The 23,526-nt window shown below is 34.9% G+C and overlaps 3 protein-coding genes and 1 pseudogene across 7 annotated transcripts; all 4 read left to right on the forward strand.

The window, feature by feature from the left end:
• Positions 1–672: 672 nt before the first annotated feature.
• LOC102624709 (serine/threonine-protein kinase BSK1) lies at positions 673–5,985 on the forward strand. Of its 5 annotated transcripts, XM_025102293.2 has the most exons (10): positions 679–1,232; positions 1,332–1,467; positions 2,184–2,338; positions 2,424–2,529; positions 3,665–3,750; positions 3,988–4,176; positions 4,344–4,508; positions 4,594–4,707; positions 5,052–5,312; positions 5,840–5,985. In XM_025102293.2, the coding sequence occupies exons 1-9, from the start codon at positions 891–893 to the stop codon at positions 5,304–5,306; spliced, it is 1,548 nt and encodes a 515-aa protein (XP_024958061.1). In that variant the 5' UTR covers positions 679–890; the 3' UTR covers positions 5,307–5,312; positions 5,840–5,985. The 5 variants fall into 5 exon arrangements, with proteins under 5 accessions (XP_006486634.1, XP_024958061.1, XP_024958062.1 ...); XM_006486571.4 differs by lacking the exon at positions 5,840–5,985 and having other exon boundaries at positions 673–1,232; positions 4,621–4,707; positions 5,052–5,654; XM_025102294.2 differs by lacking the exon at positions 5,840–5,985 and having other exon boundaries at positions 681–1,232; positions 2,184–2,317; positions 4,621–4,707; positions 5,052–5,654.
• A 181-nt stretch (positions 5,986–6,166) lies between these two features.
• On the forward strand, positions 6,167–7,403 carry LOC102608365 (uncharacterized). The gene has a single exon (XM_006486779.3). The coding sequence runs from the start codon at positions 6,378–6,380 to the stop codon at positions 7,248–7,250; it is 873 nt and encodes a 290-aa protein (XP_006486842.2). The 5' UTR covers positions 6,167–6,377; the 3' UTR covers positions 7,251–7,403.
• A 5,522-nt stretch (positions 7,404–12,925) lies between these two features.
• On the forward strand, positions 12,926–16,862 carry LOC102608662 (hypothetical protein). The gene is made up of 2 exons (XM_015532789.3): positions 12,926–13,822; positions 16,639–16,862. Exons 1-2 carry the CDS (start codon positions 12,955–12,957, stop codon positions 16,860–16,862), a joined length of 1,092 nt encoding a protein of 363 aa, XP_015388275.3. The 5' UTR covers positions 12,926–12,954.
• A 4,455-nt stretch (positions 16,863–21,317) lies between these two features.
• On the forward strand, positions 21,318–22,151 carry LOC107178040 (uncharacterized; annotated as a pseudogene).
• The last annotated feature ends 1,375 nt before the right edge of the window (positions 22,152–23,526 follow it).

Consider the following 23,526-nt stretch of genomic DNA (forward strand, 5'->3'; position numbering starts at 1 on the left):
CACCTAACAATGTGACTGTTAAGAGTCTTCATTGTAGATGAAAAGAAATACATTATCCTGAATAAATTACTTGGGCAAGGCATCAACAAACCGGCACGTCATCATTTGCACTACTACCATAAAGAAAATTTGTTGGGGACAGCTCCTGCTGGAGAATATATGCCTTTGCATAACTTTCAATGCCATATATATATATATATATATATAACTCATGTGACTTTTAAGAGTTGTTTAATTCAATTTGTATGTAGATGGATGATGCCTAATCGTGTCATTACGTTAACACATTTGTATGTAGATGGATGATGTCTAATCGTCATAAATAACACAGCAGTACCACAACATGACAACAATTTTCTACCCTTTTAATAGTAGATCCATGATGCTTCTCTGTGTTATGAATAGCCCAAGCACAGCAACAAAAACAAACGTGGCACTTGATTCTAATTTTTGTGTTTTGTGCCTTATTTAACAAATTAGGTTCAAATAGGCTTACAATGATAAGTTCTTCGAATCTTATTTGTTAAAGTGATGTTAGGTAAAGAACTTTGATCAGACACCTAATACATATGAACCTGAAATGATTAGTTTTTATCATATGTTACACAGATCATTAGGTAAATAACTCAACCCACAACCCACCTTTTATTTATTTCAATCAGAAGATTAATGTTGTACTTGTAGGGTCGCTACTGTTACTGCATTTTTATATTTTAACTAAGGGAAAAAAAAAAAAAAAACAGTTGAAAATTCTGTACTGTTTGTGTTTGATTTAACCTCAACCAATGAGCTGCAAGCCAAGATCAAAAACTGAATAAAAGAAAGAACCCCAATACATAGTTTTTCATTTTTACATCAATCACAAAAGATTCAACACATAATCAGTGATCATGGGTTGCTGTGAATCATCGTTCTTGAAAGAAACTCAGCGTGAAAGAGACGAAGTTATGAACGAGCGGCCACTGACACAACGAAAGGAAGCTTCTACAGAATCTGATACTGCTACTCCTACTGCAACAGTACAACCAACAAATGAAGAAGCTCCGTTGTTCTCTGAATTTTCATTCTTGGACCTTAGAGCCGCCACCAACAACTTCAGTTCTGATAACATAGTCTCTGAGAGCGGCGAAAAGGCTGCCAACGTTGTGTACAAAGGTCGTTTAGAGAATCGCCAGTGGATTGCCGTCAAGAAGTTTACTAAGGTGGCTTGGCCTGACCCAACACAGTTTAAGGTAACATTAATGTTCTTTTGGGTTTTAGTTTTTATTGATCTTTTATGTGGGTTTTGTGTGAATGATGTGGTGATGGTTTTGTTGTGAGTGTTGTTTTAGGAGGAGGCCGAAGGTGTGGGGAAGTTGCGGCGCAAGAGGCTGGCAAATTTGATAGGGTATTGCTGTGCTGGTGATGAGAGGTTGCTTGTTGCTGAGTACATGCCTAATGATACTCTTGCTAAGCATTTATTCCATTGTGTGTAATCTTTTTCTTTATTTTGTTTTATTTCTTGTTTTGTTGCATAGTGTGCATCCAAGATTGTATACTTTTGCTCTTACTGCATTTGCTACATTCATGGAGATTCGGATGGTTTGCTAGAATATTAAAGATGCATCAGTAACTGTTTTCTTGTTTGGTTAAGTCTTAATCTGTTGTTTAAACTTCAACTTGTGTTCTCTGGAATTTATCACATAGATAATTGCTTGTTTTCAATCTTAAAGATTGATAGTTTCTCAGAGTTCTGACATATAAAATCCACCAGTGAAGTGGCGATGTAAATTTATAATATGAATTGGTTGATGCTGATGGGCACAATTTCTTTTTGCCTCTGTTAAATGTGCTCTGAGGGTAAATCATATTTTCCTCTTCAGTTCACACACTTAAACACAAAGCAGTGGATGCTTTGATTAATCTCCCAGGTAGTATTTGGTGAATTGGTTTATTAATTGAAGAATGAATTGAACTGGTATAGGCCTATCATTACAAACTGGTTCTTAGTGCATAATGCTAGTTGTTATCATCTTGATTACGTTCCAAGTGAGAGCATTCTATCACAGATTATTGTTTTTGATTTCTCTTCAGTCACTAATAAAATTAGAATTTCCTCTAGTGGATATGCTTTCAGATTGAGAATGAATATATACATTTCCTCTTGTGGTTGGTTTCATTTAGCCCTTCTTCATACCTTGCAGGGGAAAAACAAACCATTGAGTGGCCACTGCGTTTAAGAGTAGCCTTTTACATTGCAGAAGCCTTAGATTACTGTAACACTGAGGGTCGTCCACTATACCATGATTTGAATGCATATAGGGTTCTCTTCGATGAGGTATCACCTTTTAGGAATGAAGTAAGCTTACTGTTAATATAATGATATTCTTTCTATGTCCTTATCAGCATCCATTCTTATCTAGAATGATTTATGTACCTTGTAGGATGGTGATCCACGTCTTTCATGTTTCGGCTTGATGAAAAATAGTATGGATGGGAAAAGCTATAGTACTAATCTGGCCTACACACCTCCAGAGTATCTAAAGAATGGTAAGCTGCTTTAAAATTTTTCTTTCAGTTTTCTCATTTTTTATCATTTAATTTTCTAAATTCTCAAACTAAGAGGATTCACCTTGTTTCCTTATCTCTGGAACTTTTGTAGATCAAGTTCTGACAGTCAAGATAGATTCTAATTCTGTTAGTAATCACAAAAGGCTTCATGCCTTTTACTTTTTTTGATCAAGATGAGAAAAATAATCAAAGAGAAGACAACAATAATAATATTTTTATGTGATAATCCATCATCGGATACAACTACATCGTATGGAAATGATGATGATGATATGATAACAATAATAATAATGATAATGAAAATAAAAATGATGTTGATGATGATATGATAACCATAATAATAATGATAATGAAAATAATAATAATAATAATAATAATAATAATAAGGGAAATTATCATTTGTATACCCTTAGTTTACTTCATTATCAAAAATACTACAACACTTTGAGGGTGTATCAATCGTCCACCCTAAGTTGACAAAATGTATCAGCTGACCATCAAACCGTTAGTTGCTGTTTAAGTATGATGACGTCAGAAGGGTAATTTGGTCTTTTCATATGATACAAGTGATAATTTAAGGGTATACAAGTGATAAAAAGAGAATTTAAGGGTATACAAGTGATAATTTTCAAAGGTAAAATCGTCAATTCACTGTAACTCCGTTAACTTTCAAACGGCAACTAACGGTTTGGTGGTCGGCTGATACATTTTGTCAACTAAGGGTGGATGATTGATACACCCTCAAAGTGTTGTAGTATTTTTGATAACAGAGCAAATATAGGGTATATGAATGATAATTTCCCTAATAATAATAATAATAATAATTTTATGTTCTTCCATCAAGTGTGGATCAAGTTCTGACTGTCAAGATAGGTCCATCATTGGCTACAACTACATTGTATGGAAACGAATATGCTGGACTAAATATACTTGATTATAAGGTGGAAATCAAGAGACTGACTGATGAATCTGCTATTTGGGAGAAAATTTTACTATTTATAACTGGCCATTTATTGGTCTATGTTGTTTGAATTACTAAAAGTACTAAACTAACTATTTGTCTTCTATGCATTTAATTGTGCTTACGGTCATTGCCAAAATTTGTGAATTGTAGGAAGGGTCATTCCTGAGAGTGTTATATACAGCTTTGGAACTGTGCTTCTGGATTTGTTAAGTGGAAAGCATATCCCTCCAAGTCATGTAAGTGGTTTACAGTAGTTGTAACATCTGTTGTTTTGCATGCCTTATTTCTTGGTTTTGTTGTAAATTCTTTTTGCTTCTCTGGCTTTATTTCTTCTTGAATTTTGATTGAGTCTTTGTGTTGTATATATGATGTAAAAGGCTTGTATTAATAGCATGATGCTGTTTCTGCAATTTGGTTGAACCTTGATCAAGATACAAGTTCTAACTTTAGCTTGCTTGTGACAATATATGCAGGCTCTTGATATGATAAGGGGTGAAAACCTCAATCTCTTAATGGACTCACATTTGGAAGGAAAATTTTCTTCTGAAGAAGCAACACAGGTGGTTGGCCTTGCCTCGCAATGTTTGCAATATGAACCCAGGGAGCGGCCTAGTACAAAGAACCTTGTTGTGACACTTGCTCGACTGCAAACCAAATCTGATGTAAGCAATTGATCTCCTTTTTAACTATTCTATTTTCCAATCATCAGGGCAGCATTCTTTCCATAGTGAGCCAGTAACATTTTTGATATGCAATCTTTCGACATGTTTGATTAAAGATGTATGTGAATTCCATCGCTTCATAGTAGCTGACACATTATTTGTTTTAGGTTCCATCAAATGTCATGCTTCGAGTTTCAAAACATGAGGAAGCCCAATCAACCCCACAGCGCCCTCTTTCGCCACTGGCTGAGGCTTGCTCACGGATGGACCTCACAGCAATTCATCAGATCTTGGTTATGGCACACTACAGGGACGATAAAGAAACACATGAGGTATGTTTGATATACAGGCGAATTTCTTAATTATCTCCACCATCGAACTTTATGTTAAGATTTCTATGAATGTGAATTGGCTTAGTTATCTTTCCAAGAATGGACACAACAGATGAGGGATATGCTAGAGGCCAGGAAGCAGGGCGACACTGCTTTCCGTGACAAAGATTTTAAAACTGCTATTGACTATTACTCTCAGGTATGGTCTTTTATTTATTGTTCATCTATGAATAATAAAATTATTACCTTATGAAATTGAACATGGAATTTGAAGTCAAAGGCTATTTCATGGGTGGCTGATTGGGAGAAAGTTGTAACAAATTGGATTTCAATATGAAAATTTGTTTTCTACAGTTGTGTTATTTTCCTTTGAAGCATCATTGATAGATGGTTTTTTGGTTATTGAAAATATTTTGCAAAAGCTGGTTCTATTTTCTCTTTTGGAATTTTAACTAAACAACAGATTTTAGTTAATTGTCATCATACATTGTTGTGTGCTAGGTTTGGTCCTCATAAGCTTCCTCTGCTTTGTCCCTTGTGCAGTTTATAAATGTAAACATCATGGTATCCCCTACTGTCTATGCACGACGTAGTCTATGCCATCTCTTTTCTGATCGATCAGATGCTGCTCTACTGGATGCAATGCAAGCCCAATGTGCTCATCCAGATTGGCCCACGGCCTTCTATATGCAGTCGGTTGCACTTTCCAAACTGGACATGCAGAAGGATGCCGCTGACATGTTGCTTGAAGGAGCTGCACTTGAAGAAAAGAGGCAACGAGGTGCAAGGGCATCGTAAAAAATGGTAGTGTATAAAGTCAATGCACAATTACCCCATTATTGTTGAGGCTATCCTAATTTGCACAAATCCTGAGATGGAAACTAACAGTGTCTTCACAATTGAAATTCAAGTGTAGATAAATACTTGTTGGCGTTAATACATGTAAAATTTTTTCTCATTAGTGATCATATATGTAGGTCATCAGATATGCATGTACAGAAATTGAAAACATGTAAATCCTTGCCATCAATGGCTGATAAGATCCTTTTCATTCATAGATTGCAGTTTTTCAAACACTAACTGTAATTGAGCTATTCTACATAGCGTGTGTTACATTAGATTGTGATAACCTGTTCGGTTCTTGAACTTGTGTCTGCAATGCATGTATGAGGTCTCTTTTAGATCAAAAATGGAAAAAAAATGAAGGGAAAGAAAAAAAAACTTGTGTTACTTTTATTATATGTTTACAAGCTTGCACAACCGGTGCTGAAATGTGGCATCTGTCTCTTTCATAACAAATTTGAACTGTCTGTACTTGTTTTTGATCTTAGTGACATGAAAAAGTAGTAGCCCGAGTGGCTCCACAATCTTCTATTCTGGCCATTGGGACTCTGAAATCTTGTCTTCTTATGAAGTCCTGTCCCAGCTTGATCGGCAATATCATAGGAACCACACCAACCGATGAATCCAGCTTATTTTATGATCATATTTGTACTGGAACAGATCAAGTTGTATTAAATTATCAGGTTACAATTTTATGAGGGGACAAGGTGGCATTGCGACTGGTCCACAATATATTTTATGCATCATTTTAGAAAATAATGTGTGTGTTAATTATATTAAGACAATTATGAGCTCCAGGAACAGGATCTGTTCTTGTGCTGTGAGTACTGATGGTGGGAGACATTGAGCAAACATTGGCATGCAAATCGATAGATCCAAATCGAGATCATGCTAGAACTCATTGAGAAAATGCAGATGAGATTCCTCATGTCTCCCTCTTCAGTTATATATATTGAGCAGCGCAAATGAGGAAAGCAAACAAACCTAGCCATATTGTATATTGAAGTTTTAAGCCTTCTAGGAAAAATGGCCACGTCATCCTCAAGCCCAAAATCCCATTTCCATGCTCGCTCAAACAGCTTGCCATCTAGACCTCACCCGCTTGCTTCTCAAATTGATGAGTGTCTTAGCAGATTGAGGGCTACCGAAACCACCTCTTCCTCAATATGCAATAACATCATTGGCCTTTCAGATCTCTATGATCTATTGAACAATTTGCTCCTGTTGCCTCACACACAGCAAGCCTTAGCCCAAGAGTGCAATAAGAAGCAGGTAGATGATGTGCTCGATAGGTCTCTCAGGTTGATGGATGTGTGCGGCACTGCAAAGGATGCCTTGACGCAAATGAAGGAAGACACACAAGTACTTGAATCAACACTGAGAAGAAGAAGAGGCTATGAACCCAGGGTTTCAAATGAGGTTGGTGCGTACTTAAGATCTAGGAAGAAGGCAAACAAGGCAATCCACAAGTCCTTGAGAGTTTTGAAGACCAGCCCATGCTCTTCTTCAGAGAATGAAACTATAGCAATGATCATCATATTGAGGGAAGTGGAAGGAGTTACCTACACAGTATTTGAATCTCTCTTGTCATATCTTTCTGGGACAAAAGGGCAATCATATCAAAGCCGGTGGTCCTTGGTCTCAAAGTTGATTCACACCAAACGGGTAACATGTGAAGCAGAAGCAATTGAGATTAATGAATTCGAGAAGGTGGATGCTGCATTGTGCTCGCTCATTGGAAACAAGTCAAGGAAATCAACTTTCTTGAATCCCGAGGATGTGCACAACATGCTGGGGGAACTAGAGTCATGCACACAAGATCTTGAAGGAGGATTTGAAAGCCTTCAGAGGCGTTTGATTAAAACCAGAGTGTCCCTTCTCAACTTCCTCAGCCACTAGATTGGAATATGAATGTGGTTGCAGTTTTGCTGTACATCCTTGTAAATGATACAAAAATGCGTCTATAAATTGACTGCAAGTTAATGCACTCTTAGTTACAAATCAATTTTTTTGTTCAGAATCTTTTCTGAGACGGGACACTTTAATATTCATTGCAAAGACTCTATAATATATATTTTGGATCAATTGTTAATTCTGTTGGAAACGTGTCTTAGTTGCTTCAGTAATAGATTTGCTAAATAACTGGTCAACAGATTAAGTCTGTAGGAATATTTGGTTAGATGTAGCTTGATATTAGGAAGATATTTTGTTTTCTATTATGTTTTCCAGTTCTGTAGAAAAAGAGTATTGCAGTGAATAACAAGTGTATTCCACTAAAAAAATCTCTCTTCCTTTAGGTACTGTCAAATATGTTTCTTTTATTGTTATAAATTTTCTGCCTTGTTCTCTGCAATAAATCTACATATTGGTATTAGAGTATTTTTTTTCTTGAGGGACCTGTGAGTTGTGTGAGTCTAAACACAAAACAAAAACACAATAACCCAAAAACCACAACTTTAATTACCTTCAAGAATGGAAACTGAAACCAATTTCTCCCATATTACACCACCAATTTTTTATGGTGATAACTATCAAGCCTGGGCTGTTAAAATGACAGTCTATCTTGAAGCATTAGATCTTTGGGAAGCTATAGAGGAAGATTATGATGTGCCACCACTGGAAATCCTACAATGGCTCAGCTTAAGACCCACAAAGAGAGGAAGACCAGTAAGTCTAAAGCTAAAGCTTGCCTATTCTCTACTGTTTCAAGCACTATCTTTACAAGAATTATGAATTTGGAGTCAGCGAAGAGTATATGGGACTACCTCAAAAAGGAGTACCAAGGCAATGAAAGAACTAAAAATATGCAGGCACTCAACTTGATCAGGGAGTTTGAAATGCTGAAAATGAAGGAAACAGAAACCATCAAAGACTACTCTGACAAGCTGCAGAGTATAGTAAATAAGGTGAGGTTGCTTGGTAAGGACTTCTCTTATGAACGAATTGTGCAAAAAATTCATATTACTGTGCCTGAAATATATGAGTTTAAAATTTCTTCACTAGAAGAATCTAAGGATTTATCAAGAATATCCTTGGCAGAATTGGTAAATGCATTACAGACACAAGAGCAAAGGAGAATAATGAGAAAAGAAGAAACGATGGAGGGAGCTCTTCAAGCAAAGGTAAAAAGTTCAGGAGGAGGTAAAGACATGAACAACAAAAAGAAGAAAAAGTGGCAACAACAATAACAAGAACAATGATGAGACCTATCCAGCATGCCCACACTGCAAAAAAAAACAAATCATTCAAAAAGGAAGTGTTGGTGGAGGCTTGATGTCAAGTGCAGAAAATGTGGTAAGATTTGACACATGGAGCGGATTTGCAAGTCTCAACAACCTGAAGAGGCAAATACTTCTTCGGAGCAACATGAAGAGGAGCAACTTTTTATCGCAACATGCTTCGCGACAAGCAACAACTCTAGCGATTCTTGGTTGATTGACAGTGGCTGCATAAACCACATGACTAATGACCAAGAGCTCTTCAAAGAGCTTGATAAAACAATCATTTCCAAAGTAAAAATCAGAAATGGTGAATTTATTTCAGCCAAAGGGAAAGGAACAATGGCTTTAGAAAGCTTAACATGTTTGAAGTATATTATTGATGTTCTATACGTTCCTAATATTGACTAGAACATGCTTAGTGTTGGCCAGTTGATTGAAAAATGCTTCAAAGTTATATTTGAAGACAAATAGTGCTTGCAAAGACGTGGAAGGTAGAGACGTATTCAAGGTGAAGATGAACACAAAAAGCTTCACTTTAAATCTATTAGAGGAGGAGCAAATAACATTTTCAAGCACTGTAACCAATGTAGAATTGTGGCATAGAAGGATCGTGCATTTCCATCATGATGGACTTTTATATATGTAGAGACATAATTTGGTGAAAGGTGTTCCTTTGCTGGAGGACAAGCTAGCAAATTGTGTGGCTTGTTAATACGGCAAGCAAACTAGAAAATATTTCCCTCAAACAACATGGAAATCAACACACAAGTTGCAACTTGTACATACGGATGTTGGAGGACCTCAGAAAACATCATCTTTAAATGGTAGTAAATATTACGTTGTATTTATTAATGATTATACTAGATTTTGCTGGATTTATTTTTTCAATTCAAATTTGAGGTTGCTAATATATTTTGGAAATATAAAGCTTTAGTGGAGAATCAAAGTGGTTGCAGGATGCAAAAGATAAGGTCTGATAATGGGAAAGAATACACAAATGACACTTTTGACAAGTTCTGCGAAGAAGCTTATTAAACACCAACTCACAACTCCTTACACACCACAACAAAATTGTGTAAGTGAGAGAAAAAATAGAATGATTATGGAAATGACAAGGTGTATGTTGTATGAAAAGGAAATGCCAAACAAGCTGTGGGCAGAGGCCACAAATACTACAGTTTTTTTGCTGAATAGGTTGCCAACAAGGGTTTTGTAGAAAAAAAAAAAACTCCATTTGAAGTGTGGTTTGGTTACAAACCGAATTTGCAGAACCTCAAAACTTTTGGTTGTCTTTATTTCTCTTATGTGCCATAGGTAAAGCGAGACAAGGCAGAACTAGAAGTTTTATTGGATATAGCGATTCATCAAAAGCTTACAGAAATTTTCAACAGCAAAATAGAAGAATTCTTGTAAGTAGAGACGTCAAGTTTATAGAGGATAAACAATGGAACTGGGAGTAGGGTATAAAGAAGCAGTTGATAGATACACCGCTATATGTTGATGACGACATAGATGATGTCCTAGTTAGAGGTATAAGGCCCTTATATGATGTTTATGAAAGAAGCAATGTTGCTATTTTTTAGACTGCAGAATTTAAAGAAGTAGAGAAAGACAACAAGTGGATTGAAGCAATAAAAGAGGAGCTCAGAATGATTGAAAAAAATGACACCTGAGAGTTGGTGAATAAGCCTCAACACAGAAAGATTATTGGAGTCAAATGAGTTTACAGGACCAAACTTAATGCAGATGGTTCTGTAAATAAATACAAAGCCAGAAACTTTTGCTCTGGTGGCACACTTGGATACAATCAGGATATTGCTTGCTTTGGTAGCATAAAAAAGATGAAAGATTTATCAATTAGATGTAAAAATTTTTTAAATGGTTATTTTCAAGAGGAGATTTATGTAGAGCAGCTTGAAGGATTCTAAGTCAAGGGATAAGAGGAGAAGGTCTACTTTTTGAAGAAGGCCTTATATGGTCTTAAACAATCTCCTAGGGCTTGGTACGACAGGATTGATGAACACTTTCAAAGTCTTGGATTCATTAAAAGTCCAAGTGAAGCTACATTATATGTAAAAGGAACATATGTTAACTCAATTATAGTTTCTGTTTATGTTGATGATCTCCGTGTTACAGGAAGTAATGAGAAGCTGGTATAGGAGTTTAAAGTTGAAATGCTCAAAGTATTCGAAATGACAAACCTTGGCTTGATGTCCTATTTCTTGGGAATGGAGGTGACACAAGATCATGATGGAGTCTTCATAAGCCAAAAGAAGTATGCAAAGGAAATACTAAAAAAACTTCACATGGAAGATTGCAAAAGTATCAGCACGCCAATGAATCAGAAGGACAAATTTGGCAAAGATGATGGAGCAGAAAAAGTTGATGAAAGCAAATATAGAAGCCTGATTGGTTGCTTGATGTATCTTACAACCGCCAGACCAGACATAATGTTTGCAGTAAGCTTACTCTTAAGATTCATGCATTGCGCCAGTGAAGTGCATTTTTAAGCAGCCAAAAGGATTGTAAGATATAGTAAGGGCACAACAGATTATGACATTAAATATTCAAACTGTCAAAATTTTAAGCTTCATGGTTTTTCTGATAGTGATTGGGCAGGCTCTGTTGATGACGTGAGAAGTACAGCAAGTTTTTGTTTTAGTTTTGGATTAGGAGTTTTTTCATGGTCTTCAAAGAAGTAAGATGTAATAGCTCAAAGTACAACATAGGCAGAATATGTAGCAGCAAATGCTACGGTAAATCAAGGAAGTTGGATTAGAAAAATACTTGCAGATTTACATATGGATCAAAATGAGCCAACGCATATTCATTTAGATAACCAAGCTGCAATTGCAATCTCAAATGATCTTGTTTTTCATGGTAAGACTAAGCATTTCAAGATCAAGTTGTATCACTTGAGAGAAGTACAAAAGGGTGGCGAAATTAAATTGCTTTATTGCAAGATTGAGGAACAAGTTGCAAACATCTTTACCAAGGCTCTACCAAAAGGTAGATTTGAAATGTTAAGAAACAAATTAGGCCTCTGCAGCTACTAAGACAAGGAGGAGTGTTGGAAACGTGTCTTAGTTGCTTCAGTAACAGATTTGCTAAATAATTGGTCAACAGACCAAGTCTTTAGGAATATCTGGTTAGATGTGGCTTGATATTAGGAAGATATTTTGTTTTCTGTTATGTTTTCCAACTCTGTTTAAAAAAGTATTATAGTGAATAACAAGTGTATTTTACTAAAAAAATCTCTCTTCCTTTAGTTACTGTCAAATATGTTTCTTTTATTGTTATAAATTTTCTGCCTTATTCTCTGCAATAAATCTACAAATTCTATCGTGTGCTCCCAACTCTAATATTGTGGCCTTATTGTGTATTCTGTTATCTAAAACATATGGACGCGGTCATCAAGGTTAAGTCAAACATTATCTTCTTCCTTGTGAACATTACTGCTAAATATTTAATTTGACCTTATATTTGCCAAGGACGAGCTGAAGTGTAACTCAAATTTTCCCAGGTAAGCGAATGAGAGAAAACTACACGACAAGCCTGCGACCGCCATCAGGATTTATAAATTGAGCAATTATACAAGCTGATTATGTAGCTTTAGCCTTATCTTATGAAATTATGACTGTCAAGGCCATTCGCGCCCTGCATCTTTTGTATAACCAACAACTTGGCTCATATGAAGATACCCTTTTCATCTAAAACGTGAAAATGAAAGGTTAATGAGTCGTGACAGCGGCTGGTGGGGAGACATTAAAACATAAAATTTGCCGGGAGAGGATATCAATCTTTAATTCGCAAGATACAAATATGCACGAGCGACGAGATAACCTACTTGAAAAATGTGCATTATTAAAATTGTAGCACGAGTTGCACCGCGATATATGGTCTCCCATCACCCATAAAGGCATATCCCCTTTGGAAATTTTATTAAGTTATCTTGAAATTTGGAGAGTCGTTTGAAATGAGTCCAAAAGAATTAAAAGAATTAATTGTATGAGAGGAGACAGGGTGTCAATGCTACTCGTGCACCTCTCTCATATATATATATATATATATAGTATAACGTATTCTTCATATATATCGTCACATTTTTATGATTTAAGTGTGTGTGTATATATATATATAGATATAGATATGAATTTGCATGTGTGTTGAGCTGAGGTGGTGGGTAACATCCAGCAGACATCGACATAAAAATATTGAGATTGAAATCAGGATCATGTTATGAGTTATTGGGATCTGCAGATGAGGTTCCTCTTGTCTCCTCTCACAAAATATATGTTGAACAATGATGAGGGGATGGAAGCAAATTAATGACCAAATTGCACATTGAAAGTTCCGAGCCTTCAAATCTATCCGTAGGACAAATGGCTTGTTCACCCGTGAATGCAAAATCGCATTTCCATGCTCGCTCAAACAGCTTGCCATCTAGACCTCACCCTCTTGTTCCTCAAATAAATGAGCATCTTTTCAGATTAAAGGCTAGCGAAGCCACCCCGTCTTCTTCCATAAGCAACAACATCAATGGCCTTTCAGATTTGTATGATCTAGTCAACAATTTGCTCCTTCTGCCTAACACACAACAAGCCTTAGCCCAAGAGTGCAATGGGAAGCAGGTTGATGAGATGCTAGATCGGTCTCTCAGGCTGATGGATATGTGCGGCGCCACTAAGGATGCCTTGATTCAAATCAAGGAAGAGACAAAAGAACTTGAATCGGTATTGCGAAGGAGAAGAGGTGGTGAATCCAGGCTTGCACATGAGGTTGGTGAGTACTTGGTCTCTAGGAAGAAGGCAAACAAGGCAATCCGGAGGTCCTTGAGAGTTTTGAAAAGCAGCGCATGCTCTTGCCAGGAGAATGAAACTATAGCAATGATCAGCATACTAAGGGAGGTGGAAGGTGTCACCATCGCAGTCTTTGAATCTCTCTCGTCATATCTTTCTGGGCTAAAAGCACAATCCAAGCAAAGCCGGTGGTCCTTGGTTTCAAAATTGATGCATACCAAACGCATAACATATGATGCAGAAGCAAGTGGGACTAATGAATTCGAGACGGTGGATGCTGAATTGTACTCTCTCATTGGAAACAAGTCAAGCAAATCAACTTTCTTGAATCCTGAGAATGTGCAAAACATGCTGCGAAAACTAGAGTCATGCACACAAGATCTTGAAGGAGGACTTGAAAGTCTTCTAAGGCGTCTGATTAAAACCAGAGTGTTCTTTCTCAACATCCTCAGCCACTAGACGGGAAGATGATAAAGGTTGCAATTTTGTTGTACATTCTTGTAAATGATAGAAAAATAATAAAATTTATTATAAGTTAGTACACTCTTATTTGCCAATCAAAATTCTTATTCCTCTTTATCATTTTCCTTTTGGCTTTAGCAATCAAATGTCCTCATTATTGGATAATTCAATTCAAATTCAAGAGAGACTAACATATAGGAAGAAAACTTAATGTTCCTGGAACACCATCCATCAAAATTTTCGAGGCTTTGTTAATTGTGTTTCCAGTTCTAGACTCTGTAACTACGGTGCTGGTAAAAAATTTAACAAAATACTCATAACAGATTCTACTCATTGCATAGAAGTATCTGCAACGTGTTGAACGAATCAAAATTGTTAATCCTTTGTTGTTCTTCATTTCTTTCTTGTGAAGACAGCTACTGCAAAGCCTGTAATCATAATTTTGACCATGCATTAACTCAAACTGTGGATAGATATATAAATTTCATGTAAGCATATGGAGGAAAAAATTACAAAACAACCCTGTGACTGTCATCAAGAATTATAAATTGAGCAATTATACAAGTTAGTTATCTAGCTCTAGCCTTTTCCTAAGAAAATAAAACTGTCAGCTCGCCATTCGTGCATCACATCTTTTGTATAATTATTTGTGAAATAGAATTTTAAGTTTTTGGCCTATAAGAAGATATGCTTTTGATCTTAAACGTGAAAATGAGCTGGGAAACCTGGTAGGAGGGCGACATTAATCACATAAAACAAATTTACAAGGCCTAGAGAGGATATCAATCTTTTTTAATATACAAATTAGCACGAGCATGTACAACTTTTTTATTTGGAAAGATTTACATGTGCATAATTAAAATGTAGCACGAGTGGCACAGCAATATGTGTTTCCCATCTCACATGGAAATATGTTGAGTTGTTTGAAATGAATAATCTGAGTAAGAGGACGCAAATATATCGATTGTATGAAAGAAGACACGGTTCTAATGCCTCTCTTGCAACGAAATATTTATATTTCTTCTATTTTTTTATTTATTCTATAAGTAAAAACTGTTGCAGTGTTACAGGGCAATAAAAGAAATTAAGATAGATCTAAAAAAAGATTAAAAAAATAATTTCGTGAAGAGTGAAGAGAAATAATTAGAGTGGACCTAAAAAATGAATTGACGAGATGCTCACCACTCAATCAATTATAAGTGATACGCTAATTTGGATTATATTAGTGAGTGAGTTCTTAAAATGAGCCCAAGTGCCCAACAACTAAGTTGATATTATCTAAACACACAAAACATCACTACTTAGTTAGGAGAGCACATGACTTGTAAATAAGTTAGTACAGAAACTTGTTAGCGATGTGAAATATTACATACTCCCCCCACGGACCAAACTGCACTGATACCAACGGAATAAATTGTAACAGTCTAGGCTCATTTTTTATACCAATTGTAACGGTCTAGACCCAACAACCAAGTAAATGTTGTTTGCTATTGGACTTTGTAATTTAAACTGCGTCTACTTAGTTTAGAAAATCCATGACTTATAAATAGAAAGTCCATGATTTATAAACTAGTTCAAGAATTTACTCGCTAGTGATATATACATTAATAATTATGAATTATATGTTTGCAAGTGATGCATTCCAGTCATTACTCCTTTCATTGACAGAAGAAATGCTATCGTCAACGCCACTCGTGTACATCAATTTTATATTACCACAGGGGAAATAAAATAAATCGTATGAACCTGAATGAAGATCCTCCCTTGATAATTAAAAAAAAAAAAAAAGAGGCTGAAAGAAGACTGAAGACATCAAATGTTTCAAAAAAAATGCAAATGAGCATGAATGGTTCTGCAATTTGGTGAATATTTTATTTTATTCTCAATCTCAATCATGTGCAAACAAAAATTGTTGCACGAGTGGCACTGCAGTTTTGGCTCCTAGCTCCCATAAAGGCATATCTCAGCTACATTTTATTGGATGTTTAAGCGTCTTCTTAAGAGACACGGTGTTTAATGCCACTCGTGCATTAGTATATGATAATAATTTTGTGCATGTGAGATGAGTAAGGATGGTGGGGAACAATGAGCAAACATCAGCACGAAGGATGCTAATTAAGATCGAAAGCGGGATCATGTTAGGCCTTATCGAGATCTGCAGATGAGATTCCTCTTGAGTCTTGTCTCCACTCCCAAATATACATTGAAGTGGAAAGCAAGTTGCTTAGCCAAATTCAGAAATGGCTTGTTCACCTTGAATGCAAAATCCCATTTTTATGATCCTTCAAACAGCTTCCCAACTAGACCTCACCCAATTGTTCCTCAAATAGATGAGCATCTTTCCAGATTAAAGGCTACCGTAGCCACCACCTCTTCTTCCATAAGCAACAACTTACATGGCCTTGTTAATTTGTATGACTTAGTCAAAAATTTGCTCTTGTTGCCTCAGGCTTAAGGGCGTGAGTTGAACCACTTAAAAAGGCCTTGTGCAAGATGAAGGAAAATACACAAGAACTTCAATCAATTTTGCGGAGAAGAAGAGGTGATGTGTCCAGGCTTGCTAACAAAGTTGGTGAGTACTTGAGCTCTAGAAAGAAGTCAAACAAAGTAATCCACAAGTCCTTGAGAGATCTGAAGAGCAGATGCAAAGTCACTTCCTCAGAAAATGAAACCCCGGCAATCATTGAGATTTTAAGAGAGGTTGAAGGAGTTGCACTTGCTGTGTTTGAATCCCTCTTGTCCTACATTTCCGTGGCTGGTCCTTGGTATCGAAGCTGATGCATTCCAAACGCATATCATGCGAAGAGAATGCAGCAGAGACTGATGAATTTGATAAAGTGGACTCTGAACTAAACAGTATTATTCATCAGAAGACAAGAAAATCTAGCAGCCGCACAAGTGCTGAAAATGCATTGAACTTGCTGGGGAATCTGGAGTTGAGCATTCAAGCTCTTGAACAGGGCCTGGAATCTCTTCAAAGGCGTTTGATCAAAACCAGAGTGTCCCTTCTCAACATTATCAGCCATTAGTTCTACGATTGATGATGGTGTTACAAATTTTGCTGTCAATATCTTGTACGCGACATAAATGTAAATTGCATACATTATGTGTTCATAAAAGAAATTACTCTTCTAATTACAAACCAGCCTTGTTGTAATTAGGTTTTTGTAATTATATCATGATCATGATCAGATTGATGAAAATGCATATGCTTTTCGGAATTATAAGTGAAAAATCTCACTTGAATAAGTGAAATGTGAAGGATCATGATCAGATTGATGAAAATGCATATGCTTTTCGGAATTGTAAGTGAAAAATCTCACTTGAATAAGTGAAATGTGAAGGATAAAAAAGACACAAAGTTCCTTCATAAAATTTTATTCGTTAGTAAAAGACCGGTTGACAAACCAGGGCTTTCAGCACCTTTATAGTCGCTAAAACCTAAATCAATCTGAATTTCCTGCGAAAGAAGAAATCAAGATTTTATTCTGGGTGCTAGTTAACAGGTTCTTACAGAAAAATAGCTGCTGTTCTCCAAGTTATATTTCCAACATTTGGTCCCGTAGGGCAGTTTTGAATGGAGCTGTATGGATTGGATGGGCTATAAGAAGAATAAGACAGTTAAATTCTGTGAATCAAGCATGTCATTCGAATTTTGCAGAGAAGATTTCAGTGGGACAGGTTACAAAAATCTTGTTTGAAACTATGATAAACTACATCTGTTTGCTTTGGCTTGCAGGGAAACATTGACTTAATTCTATCACTGGAAAATATCATTACAGGAATTCGAGGGAAGTTATTAGTTCAAATGAATATCTGTAGCACCCTGGCTCTCCGAGGCCGTTGGGAATCAAGATGTTAGGAAACATTCCGTTCGATCATCCGTAATCCTTAATTTCACCTCTTTCGAAAATACACAAACTAAAAAGTATTCCTGAAAACCCCAAATATCAAAATATCATCTTAGTCAACTTCAATATTCAATACAATAAAGAGAAAAAACTTTCACATTCTCCCGAACCTTAAACTATTCAGGAGAAAGTACTTAGTAATCTTACATCTAGCAAAACCAACCTAAAAATACAATAAATAACAAAAATCATAATCCGAGCTTGACATCTGATCCACACTAAATTTAAAAAAAAAAAATGGTTATTGAAGACTAGCTCAACTGCATATTGAAGTCTCCAACAAAAACATCCATATATAAACTCAATCTGCAAAATGTAAGAGACAAATGGTGAGCCATCAACTAGGTTAGTAAAACATTCATAAGATTACTAATAATGGTAAATACATAATAATCTGCAAAATGTAAGAGACAAAGGGTGAGCCATCAACTGGGTTAATAAAACATTCATAAGATTACTAATAATGGTAAATACATAATAATCATATAAAGAACCATGAATTGGAAACAATAATCATTGTATAATCCAATGCACAAGTACGATAAAACATATATAATCATTTAGTAAATCATTTAACAATAAAATCTTTTATTTTAATCAATTGCTTATGTTACATAGTATGACCTATACTTCCGATGGTCTGACTAATCAATATATCACATGTAATGACCTAGTCAATAAATCAATCTGGGTATTGTACCTTATAATAATTGTCAATAGGTGCGCACAATATTACTACCTGCTCAGTCATATTAGTATAGTGAATATGGACAATGAACTAAAACCTTAAATACAGTTTTCAATCTTTCAATATCAATCATTTAATAGTCTATCAATAAAATGCTCTTATAAGACATTTATTTGGCAATGCTTTTAAAATATTTTTTAAGTAAATCAATTTATAGAAAATCAAGTTTTTTTTTTAAGTCACTTGGAAAACAATTTTAAAGAAGTACAATTTTTAAAAGAAGTACAATTTTTAAAAGAAGTTCATTTGATTTAAATATACTTTAATTGATATATATATTCAATTTCATATCATATATCATAGTAATAAACCCATGAAATTCCAATTCGTAATATAAACACTATTCTTTTCATATATATGTATATATTGAATTTTATGAATGAATTCACTTACTTTGATCTATCAAGCAATCAATATCTCAATCATAACATGAGCTCACCCATCCCCATAATCATCATAATAACATTCATATCAATATCATCATCAATTCCTAACCTAACAATATTCCTCAATGCCTCAACCTTCATAGACATGAAAACATCAAACTGACTAAACGATTAAAATTCTAATCACCCTACACATTCTGAAATTCATCCAATAATCTATTATCCAAAGAATTCCAAAAACTTTGTAGAGATTTTGTTTCGACATGTGGGATTTGAAATAAAAATATCTCATAATCTAAAGGGTCTTAAACATAATTTAGAAATCGTTAATTTAAGTTTAACAAAACAATTTTTACTCTGTTCAACAACATTTTGAAAATTCATAACTATTTTTCTATAACTGTAAAAATCACGCCATTTTAAATTATGATAGAAAACATAATAGACATTCAAAGATAAAAATATGAGATTTATTTCAAATAAAAAGTACTTGAAATAAATTTTCATTTCATGTATCAAAAACTTGTCCTAAAAATTTTAGACTTGCGTCACCTGACTCAAAAATTCACAACTTTAGTTATAAAATCAAAAAATAGTGAAACAAACTTTATATATGGCATTAGAGACGTAGAATAAGACCTAGTAAAAATTTCATGACCATTTATAATTCCAAATATAATAAAGACTGATTCATAATGTGATACTTCAATTATGAAAAACAGTTTTCAGGATTATATAAGGCCAATTTCAAAATTTGTACCCTTTGTTGTACAACCCCAAAAATTATAAAATTAAATATGCGTATTTTAGAAGGAATCTCTAATAAAAATTTCACTTAATTTTAAGTGAAAAAACATGCTTAAAATATATCATATCTCAGACTCATCAATTTCGAAAAACGATTTCATAAGTTGCAATAGCTCTACTTGCTGAATTTTCATAATTAATCTACTTCATAAATTCTAAAATTAAACATATAATAGATTAACATGTTTGCCAATGCTTAACAAAAGTTTTATAAATTTTATATGACTTTTCACTAATAAGAAAAATCATCTAAATTGGAACTACTGCAGAAAAACATAATTTTTCGGGAATGGTGTACCAACTTCGAAAATTCATAATAAATTTAATACAAATAATTGTGAAACACATGATAGTTCAATAGAAAGCATTATAAAACATAAATTTTTGGTTAAAAATATTATTTAATGCATGTGATTCTCTGTCTAAATTCAGAATTGTCCATAAAAACTCATCAATTTACAGCCTCAATCAACAAAAGCCACTATCCATAACATCAAAAATCCATAAAACTTGTAAAACATGAGTCAAGGGTGTAGAAATATTTACCAATCTCGAGTTCCAAAATACTCCAAGATGATACTCCTGTATTCCACGGAGAACATTATCCATTGCCCCCCCGCCCCCTCCTTTTTTAAACCCTTCTTCTCTTCTTCTCTCTGTCTCCTTTTTTGTTTCTCCAATCCCTTTGCTTTTATCCCTCTTCAAGCCTTCGTTTTGTTTCCTTCCATTGCCTTAAACGGTGAGAACCCAAACGAATGGTTGATTTAGAACATGTGTGTAGGTATCAAATACTATTGACCTAACTTTACTTTTTTATCCCTCTTTCTTCTTCTTCTTCTTCTTTTTTTTTTTTTTGAACTCAATAATAACACACCTCAAGTATTTTTAAATTTTCAGAATTCAATGTATCAGACTTGTAGTTGTTACAATATCAGAATGCTTCTTTAGATTATTTAGAAACATAAAAAAATGTCATATTCTCATGTTTAAAGTAGGAGCTTAGATGCGACGTTGCTACTTTGATTTATAAGAATCCTTGATGCTGTAATAACCATAATTCCGAAGAAAAAGACAATAACAAACAGGTATCAAACATAAAGATCACCAGAAAAACTAGATGAGGACATTGGAGAACTTTCCCAGATGAAAAAAATAAGCACCTATAAATAAAAAGCCCACGAGTGTCAGAGCGATCCTTTTTCGTACAAGGAGGCAAGCCAAGCTGTAATGCTTCTTTTAAGTCGTATTGAAGGTAGTAGAGTCAACTCCGTCCATGTTTTGCAAATTTTGCATCTTATTTCCAGAACAAATTTATTAACCACAAGGATGCACGAGTGTCACCACCATCCTGTTTCGTACAGGGAGCCAAGCCAAACTGGATTGGCCTCTCTCTTGTATTCTTGCATAGAAAACAGAGTCAATGCCGTCCGTGTGTTGCCTGTTTTCATGGATCACTCGATACTAATGTCATTTTTAGATTAAAAATTAAGATGGGTAGCTGGTGGCAGGAGACAATGCATAAAAGTAGCTGATATAATGTTTAGATCAAGATCGAAAACATGTTAATATTTGATTTTCCAAGGGGATGAGATTCCACTTCTTCCCCTTATATGGTGACCGAATAAAGACAAAATGGCTAGATTGAATTTTGACAATCAACTTCTAGTCTCTCATTCACACCAAGAAAAAAAGGGGCAGCTTTCGCACAAGATCACACCCACTCACTTCAGAAGTCTTTTTGAGCATTTGAGAAGATTAAGGTCTTCTTAAACTGCTTCTTCTTCATCATTAGGCCATGAGTGAAATGGCCTTCAAGTTTTACTCGATTCAGTTGATAAAATGCCTTAATTGCCTCTCGTTCAACAAGCTTTCGCCCAAGGCCAAACTAAGAAATTGGTTGATGACCTGTTGAATGATTCTTTGAGGATCTTAGATATTTGCGGAATCGCTCAGAATGCCTTGCTGCAGATTAAGGAATCCGTCCAAGGACTCCTATCAGTTTTGCGCAGAAGAGGCGCGGGGGGGGCGGTGGGTGGTGGGGTTGTGTTTGTGGGGGGTGTGGAATTTGGAAGGCATGGACAACAAATGCTCCTCTCAGTCAACGAGGAGCATGTTAGCATGTTAAAAGAGGTTTAAGCGGTCATCTTGGCTTTGTTTGAATCCTCGTTGTCCCATATCTTAGGGCCAAAGACTACATCATAGCTAAGCGATTTGTCATTGTTTTCCGAGATAATCCGGCCAAAAAGAATAGCAAGCGAGGAAGACGAAACACAAATGAATTGAGTTTAAAATTGTGGATGCTTCACTGCCAAAACTTCTTGGGCACAAGACAAGCAAATCTGACAACACCCAAAACGTGATAACAGAATTGGAGTCCATCATCCAAGTCTTGAAGAAGGCCTCGAATCATTGTCTAGGCTTTTGATAAAAGCTAGAGTCTCCTTGCTCAACGTCCTCAACCATTAGATTACAAAATCTTGATGCTGTCATAATTGTAAATGTATGAAATATACTTGTGTCATTCTATTGAAACAAATTTATAAACACAAATGGATTATTTCTATTATATTTTACTTTCTTTCTATCTCAATATCATTCACTTTGACACTTAAATTTTGGTAGATTTTCAGGTTTTCCACTTTTTATCTGTAACATCCTACGTCACTAGCGAGAATTTCCAAACTAGTTTATAAACCTTGGCCTCTCCTAACTAAGTAGACTTGTTCATCCAATTCGTTTATTTATGTTTCTTGGTGAGATATCATGTTCATCCAAACTAGTTTATCTGTAACATACTAAGAAAATATTGTGTTTGTTAAATTGTTTGCAATTTTAAAATGGATATAACAGTCATGATTCCTATTGTCTCTTAATATATTCACATGATATACTCATTTCTAATGGCTTAAGTAACAAAAAAGCCCTAACTGTCTTTGAATAACCAAGTAACTATTGTGTTTATTAAATTGTATAAGGTTAAATTGTTTGCAATTTTAAAATGGATATAGCAATGCCACGATTCGTTATGTCTCTTGATAGACATAATATACCCATTTCTAATGGCTTAAGTAACAGAAAAGTCCTGGCCGTCTTCGAATAACCAAGCAAATGTTGTGTTTGTTAAATTATTTGCGAATTTTAAAATGGATATAGCAGTGTCACGATTCCTAATGTCTCTTGATAGGTTCACATGATATTCATTTCTAACAGCTTAAGTGAAAAAAAAAAAAAAAAAACACTGGCTGTCTTTGAATAAGGATGATTTATGCAGCAATATGCGTATTAGCCTCATTATAATTTTAAGCATCCATCATCCATGATTGACTTCATTTTTTTACTGAAAAGTACACAAAAGCAAGGGAGACAAAAATTAAAAGATGAAAGAATACAGCGAGAAAGGGGACATAAAAATGAATCCCTCAAAGAAGAGTAGAAAATAAAACAAAAGACAACAACCAAATTTTTTTTTTTTTTTTGAGAAGACAACAACCAAATAATCCAAGAGACCAATAGCTAACTTAATCGATATGAAGGCAGCATGAAAGCATCCTTGTGTAAAGAAATTATCAAAATTATCTTCTATGATAATTATTTTTCTAGAAAGAGCATTACAAATTAGGGAAAATGATACTTAAACCTCCAAGATTTAGAGAAATGATTATGTAGACCCGCATATTTTTAATAAGAGACATCAAGTTCCCATTTTGACTAAAATACTCTTTAGCTCTATTAACTCAAAAAACACTTGACTCCAATGACTTATAATAAATACAAATATAATATTAGAATAAATATAAAAATATATACATTTTAAAATAATTTCAGTATTTAAAAAATATTT

This window comes from Citrus sinensis, chromosome 8 (assembly GCF_022201045.2).
Source record: "Citrus sinensis cultivar Valencia sweet orange chromosome 8, DVS_A1.0, whole genome shotgun sequence".
NCBI lineage: Eukaryota > Viridiplantae > Streptophyta > Magnoliopsida > Sapindales > Rutaceae > Citrus > Citrus sinensis.

Excerpts from the sequence above, each read along its gene's own strand:
- LOC102624709 (XM_025102293.2), top strand. The coding sequence starts at position 891 with ATGGGTTGCTGTGAATCATCGTTCTTGAAAGAAACTCAGCGTGAAAGA. Across the intron at positions 1,468-2,183 it reads TGCTAAGCATTTATTCCATT|GGGAAAAACAAACCATTGAG; the intron begins GTGTGTAATCTT and ends CATACCTTGCAG. Across the intron at positions 2,339-2,423 it reads TATCACCTTTTAGGAATGAA|GATGGTGATCCACGTCTTTC; the intron begins GTAAGCTTACTG and ends TGTACCTTGTAG.
- LOC102608365 (XM_006486779.3), top strand. The coding sequence starts at position 6,378 with ATGGCCACGTCATCCTCAAGCCCAAAATCCCATTTCCATGCTCGCTCA.
- LOC102608662 (XM_015532789.3), top strand. The coding sequence starts at position 12,955 with ATGGCTTGTTCACCCGTGAATGCAAAATCGCATTTCCATGCTCGCTCA. Across the intron at positions 13,823-16,638 it reads GTTCTTTCTCAACATCCTCA|AGAATGCAGCAGAGACTGAT; the intron begins GCCACTAGACGG and ends TATCATGCGAAG.